General features: G+C 33.6%; 1 protein-coding gene across 1 annotated transcript; it reads right to left on the reverse strand.

The window, feature by feature from the left end:
• Positions 1 to 950: 950 nt before the first annotated feature.
• LOC143055612 (uncharacterized) lies at positions 951 to 5,837 on the reverse strand. Its single transcript, XM_076228775.1, has 3 exons — positions 5,765 to 5,837; positions 4,402 to 4,819; positions 951 to 3,193 (listed from the first exon to the last, which is right to left on the reverse strand). Exons 2-3 carry the CDS (start codon positions 4,739 to 4,741, stop codon positions 1,218 to 1,220), a joined length of 2,316 nt encoding a protein of 771 aa, XP_076084890.1. The 5' UTR covers positions 4,742 to 4,819; positions 5,765 to 5,837; the 3' UTR covers positions 951 to 1,217.
• Positions 5,838 to 6,763: the final 926 nt, after the last annotated feature.

Consider the following 6,763-nt stretch of genomic DNA (forward strand, 5'->3'; position numbering starts at 1 on the left):
AAGAGCATACTTTTTTAAGAAGATTGATTCTCAAAATCACATTTAAGAGGTAACATTTAATCTTGACAAGATTGATTCTCAAAATTACATTTAAGAGATGCCTTATCATCAATAATCTATCATATGTGTAGGCAGAGTTAAGCATATTCAGTTTCTGGGCAGATTATGTACTCTACTTTCCTACTAATTGATTATATATTTAGTTATAACAAAACCTTACAAAATGTATAATGTACTGTTATAAATAAATCATGATTTGTAAAGCACTAGCATCAAATTATCAACAAAAAACAAAACCTATCTTCACCACGAATATGACCTACTGAATTAGACTATTTATCGGGTTTGTAAAAAACTGCGCAACACGAGGGTGCAACATGGGAAGCAGGTTCTGAATACCCTTCTGGAGCACCTGAGATCGGCTGAGATCAAACCCAGTTTTAGGCGGGGTTCGTGTTGCTTAGTCTTAAGTTTTCTATATTGTGTCTTGTGTACTATTATTTGTGTTTTTATTTTTTAACCATGTCGTTGTCAGTTTTTTTTCGATCTATGAGTTTGACTGTCCCTCTGGTATCTTTTGCCACTTCTCCTTAATATGCATCTCGCTGCATGGTTACCTCTATGCCTGTACCAAGTCAGGAATATGACAGTTCTTGTCCATTTGTTTTTGATGTGTTTTGTCATTTGATGTTGCCATGACATTATGGACTTTCCGATTAGATTTTCCTCCGAGTTCAATATTTTTGTGATTTTACTTTTTTCTAAGTTTAGATTTAAAGTAAAGAAATGGTTAACATGGATCAAACAGCAAATATGAAGGAACACAGCAGAATCAAAATGGTCCGAACTATTCCGGTGTGGGGATCGGGATCGATGTCGACTCCAGGATAGGCCGGAGTGTTCGGAATATTCCGAAGTGAGGGAATCGGGATCCAAAACTTAAAATCATATTTCGTATCGTATTCATTGTTGTAAACAAGGTAAATATTTGACTATTCATTGGTCTACACTATGTTGTTTAATGATGGTGATTGATTTGATTGTATTGGTGAAATTTACTCAAATTGCTGTCTTATGTCGTCTTATCATATATGACTGAATTATTCATCGTTTTTTTCGAAAACAGTAATGATTGATGAAATAAAAAGTTTTCAAAGGACACACATCGCTTAGCGTTTGTTAAATATAATGATCTTTTTATATATTCCTCTCGATTCTTAAGAAAATTTCAAATCCTGTCTTTTTAAGAGCCTTGTTTTCCTGATTTTTGCTGTGATACAAATATTATTGTCGCAACGTAAAGCTTTGTCGTAGCACTGACAAGCAGTTTCTATACCACCAGATAATTCTGAGCACACACCACAAATTGTTAAAGACAATGATAGTTGTTCTGGTGAAATAAAGAACTTTTCCTCCACAGCCAAACACAACTCTCTCAACGATTGTTGTCTGTTAAACGAATCACCGATATGATAATAGCATAAAAATTTCAGACAATGAGACAACACAACAGGAGGTACGGTGATTGAGCATTTTTGGATCTCAAGTTGTAACTCATTGGGTATTAAAGACGAATGCTGTAAGTATCTAATGGGAGAAATAGTTGCTAATCTTAACTTTTCATTCAATGTTATGGATTTTATATGGACAAACTTAGCATAGTAATTGATCTGTCTTTGGAGATAGAATATCAAGCCTTGATATACCTTATCCGGTGTACACTTTGATAGAACATGATCTACTATTCGGATTGTAACATTGTACTGTCCGATAACATAGTAAAACGATGCATACAACAGCCACCCAGTCACAGCATCTTGCTGTAGGGCATCTTGTAAATGTTTATGATAGCGGCTTCGTATATTTTCGATATTCTTTGTTCTGGCCTGAGAAGGAATTTGTTGTGGTATATACTGGTTAATATTTGATATCCATCTTCTGCAAACATCACGTATATATACAGATGATTCTGATTGGAGCAGATATTGAACGGCGACTAATCCACGGAAACAGAGATCAAGATTCTTGGGATTTCCAAACTGAGCGAAAATCTTATAAAACAAAAAGTCTAGCTGAATTGAGGAGTTGTTTTTCATGGTTGATGCTAGGACTTTAGAAAATACATTCGTTGCCAGTCCTACAGTTTTATCACAAATCATGCTATCGAGAATTCTGAGCAATATTTGATTATTGGTCGAATCTATTTTTCCTTCAAACATATTTTGTTCAGGTATAAAGTAGTTAGGACAGTAGCTGTTTTCTACCCACGACCTTAATTTACCTAAACACAATTTAAAACAGTGAAACAAGTTTTCTAATTGAAATGTCTCGATGGATACTTCCTCTGACAACCAAAACAATGTTGTTTTTAGAAAATAGGAACATAACAAATCCTCTACACCTGGATTTTTGTTTATGATGTGTTTCAATGTTAATTTAAGTAGACCATAGCATAATAATTGGGTATAGTTAAATGAGTGTAAAAGTTGTTTTTCTGCAACTGAAAATGACAATCTCCAAAGGAACTGATTATTTGTGATTGTTTTAGGTCCGATTGGTACCAGCAAACATCCAAATCTCATTATGGTATCAATAACTGCATTCGGTGGCCATTGTTTTCTTTGTCGATAAACCCATTGTTTTGCATTGTATGGAAGTAATTTATTACGGAAACAAACCGCTATATCCAAAGCCATACATTTATCTGAAACACATGGGCCATGTAAAGACAAAGGTATTGTATGTTGCTGTTGAAAAATTGAAATGAATTCATGGGGTGCAAGGTATAAACCTTCGTCGGTTTCTGTGACCATTTTTTTCAGAAGTGGACTTGATGTCTCGAAACCGCCAGCTAATTTCAGTCTGCTAAATCCTGGATATTTAGGGTCTATCTCCATCACCAGTGTTGCAAATTCATTAGGGATTGGTATATCTTGTTCCCTATTGACGACTTTAATACCATGTAAAACGTACATGATATCAAGATCACTGCCAGGTAAACTCATACCTTCAGCTAAACTTCCACTTGATATGTGGGTAAATCCGGTTCCAGGATGCATACTATTTGTAATTACATCTTGTACCAAAAATAACCGCTGTCTAAGACGTATATCTGTTTCCTTTCCAACTATATTTACAAGTTGTTCATATATGTATTGCTGGTGAGAAGTATCTTCAGACCAATATGTATAACCTGAATGATAAATATATATATTATGTATTTTATGCACCACCAATACATTTTCTTGCTGTATTTGGGAAAGATTTGTTTTTAATTGTGAGTTCTCAATGATCGTCATCAAGGTTTTGTGATTTCAGCGTCTCTGATGAGTCTTTTGAAGGCTGTATCGCTGATTATGTATTTCAACTTTAATGTTATAAAAATTTGGCTAGTGGTACCTGATGATATTGTACGCTAAGTTGTCAGTGTGTAGGTGCTGATAAGATTTGTAACATTTTTTTTATTGTTCTTTGAACAGATTCAGAAATTTTTCATAAAGGAAGTTTTCTAATGTCGCTTGCAATGTTGATCTTATATATTATTGATTAATTTCGATGGCTTATGGTCAAATAACTCTCGTCACGTGATAGTATAATCATTGACTTTCACACTTTTGAGTTGATGATAACCTTAAAGCTAGAAAAGTGATTCGAACGGTTGAAATTTATTAAGTCTAATTTGTATTCATTTAAAATCTTTTATTCGTCGCATTGTTAGACAAGTGTGATATACGTTTGTATGATGTGAACGCCTCTTTCAACTTTTACGGCCGTGTTTAATATTGTATGAATAATGCATCTGGGCATAAACAGTCAGAACAATTAGTGTAACAGTTACTGTTCTTTTTGCCAACATAAAATCAGTGTTTTGTGGTGTCTTTGGCATATGTAGAAAGCCGCGATCCCTTGTAGAGTTGTCCCAAATGATAACAGAATAATAAACAGATAGATATTCTAAATGTTTATATGTATATATATATAAATTATTGCTTTTGCTTAAAATTTAATCAATGGTCAAAATTGTTGCGAGGAACGTGAAATTTTCACTTTTCTAGTTACTGATTATTTTTGTTTCTCGACGTAGTCAATTTGGGATTTCCAATTGTTTTATAAGGTGCTACTGGGAAGCCTAATATAGACGAAATATAATTCAACCTGCTTACCCTTCCGGAGCACCTGAGATCATCAGGGGTTCGTGTTGCTTATTCTTTGGTTTTCTATCTTAAGTCATGTGTACTATTATGTGTCTGTTTTTTTTTATTCATTTTTGGCCATGGCGTTGTCAGTTTGTTTTCGATCTATGAGTTTGACTGTCCCTCTGGTATCTTTTGCTCTCTTTTAGCGTACTAAATAATATGCACGATGTACATGTATACGTGTAGTATGATATTTTAGGGTTACCTTCATCATGATCTTCACATTTCTCTAAATATTCAAGGTACTCGTTCGAAGATTTAACAGGAAATCTTACATTCAGGATCCACTGTGAATTTTGTTTCCTTCTTTTCAGACAGGCTTTGAATTCCTTTTCAAACTGGTGAATAGTGAGACCAAATACGTCGTTTGAGATACTTATTCGACCATCAAAATGTTGTTGGAGAATAGGTGTGCGTGTTCGTCGTCCGCGGTACGGAAAGCGTTTAACACCATATTTTTCCCAATACGTTATTTTTCTCATTCCATACACATGTTCATTGTCATCTTCACTTTGATTACTGGATTTATTGGTATACTTATTCATTATGACAGACCTTTTATATAATTGGAGAACAGGTAGACTTGCATGGTTGAATTAAAATTCCCAATCGGTTGACTAGGTCTACAATAGAAAATTAACGGGTGCTTCAAACTTTCACAGGACATAATCCTAATAATGCATGGGCATGATATAATATGCATCTTTAATAAATGATATGAAAGTTAGTCTAACTATTTTAGTACATAATATAAACCAACTTATTTTCGCGAATATTTATTTCGCGTTTATCTTATTCTAGTCAACTACGCAACGATTTTATTTCGCGATTTTCAAACTACTAATGTTCGCGTTATCTTTTCACTCTCGAAAGTCGCGAAAATAAATCGCTCGCGAAAATTAGTGGGGTAATAGTATTCAAATGGTGATTTTATCTGACAGAGAATCAATATCAGCAATATCAATTTTATCCTGGTTCTCGGTACTACGTTCCAGGTATTAGCTAATAGCCATAGTTTTTTTACCCTCTCACGTTATATTGGTGTATGTGTAACATACTGAATATTGCGATCGGAAACCAGTCTATATCAATCTTAACCCGGGCTCTCATTTCGGAGTAAGCTTTCTAAAGATGATAATGTTGTCCATTGATATATTTCAAAGTGTCTTGTGTATGCAGACTGTATGTTGCATATACATTATTGTTGAAAAGTAGATATTTTATAGACAAATAGATTGTCCTCTACACGGAATAACTACTAATTATTATGAACGATGGTCAGGGAAAATCCCAAACAAATCAGACATGAAAATACCCCACAGTGCACTTTGGTCATACGTATTAAAAAACTGTATTGCACAATACGGTAGTGTGATCCTTTATTTCTACATTACGCTAAATATACTATATAATGTCCTGTAACTAAATAATTCAACGTTTTGAGACAATTTTGAACGCCTCGAACAACCTATAACAAATTAACACCAAATATAGGATATCTTAGAAACATACATATACATACATTTATACATACATATACATACATTTATACATACATTTATACATACATTTAGATGTGACACTGAAGGTCAGGAAACTAAACTTTTTCACATCAGCTTTCTTCTATTGAATGTTTTATTTCTGAAATAAATTCTTACGTACTTTTTCCCCCTATATGCTAACATTGCCCATGTGAAATTTTAAAATAGTTTGTATATACCTTGAACGACAAATATATGTGACGTATACAATTTTCTGACGTCAGACACGCGAATCACTGAATGTGTTTGTAGATAGATGTTTTTGTGTTCTGTTAAATTGTTCCTTTTAAAATTGTTACACGATGATGACTGCTGTACCCATATTTTGACTATATTATTTATTATGTCTGTTTAGTTCACGCATCATTGTCAATATAACGGAATTGATGAGACTGTCATGAGACCGTCATCAAAGTGAGAGGTTTAGCGCTTTAAACTCAGGTTTAATCCACAATTTTCTACATTTGAAGTCAGGAATATGACAGTTCTTGCCATTGGTTTTTTATGTGTTTTGTCATTTGATTTTACCATGTGATTATAGACTTTCCGATCGGATTTTCCTCTGAGTTCAGTATTTTTGTGATTTTACTTTTTTTTCAACATGTGCCACCATCAAGCAGCAATTGCCTTCACAATATTTATTATTGTATGTTGAGGTATCTGATGAATTGGTGTCTCATTGGCTATCATACCACATCTCCATATTCTAATATGATGGAAATATTAACAATTGCGTATTTTGTCCATAACTGTTAATGTCAGCAAAATGTCACATAATACCATAGAAAAAGCATTAGCTGGTTAACTTCTGTAATTAAATTATATAAATAATTGAAATGTTATGTATATTTTATTCTATTTCATGATACTTTTCAGAAGAAAAATCGTTCAACTCTGGTTGGTTTCTGTAGCTTAACTGAAAAGATAATTTTGTGCGAGGTGCTCCTTTGAAGTAGGGATTTTCTTAACCAGAACAGATAGCTTGAAGACTAATCAACAACGAACACTATATTTTTGTGTTTTTTT

The sequence above is a fragment of the Mytilus galloprovincialis genome, chromosome 12, assembly GCF_965363235.1.
Source record: "Mytilus galloprovincialis chromosome 12, xbMytGall1.hap1.1, whole genome shotgun sequence".
NCBI lineage: Eukaryota > Metazoa > Mollusca > Bivalvia > Mytilida > Mytilidae > Mytilus > Mytilus galloprovincialis.

What these genes read in the sequence shown, in the direction of transcription:
- LOC143055612 (XM_076228775.1), bottom strand. Translation starts at nt 4,741, where the DNA reads ATGAATAAGTATACCAATAAATCCAGTAATCAAAGTGAAGATGACAAT. An exon ending in ATGTGAAGATCATGATGAAG is followed by an intron (nt 3,194 to 4,401) that starts GTAACCCTAAAA and finishes TTTATCATTCAG; the next exon opens with GTTATACATATTGGTCTGAA.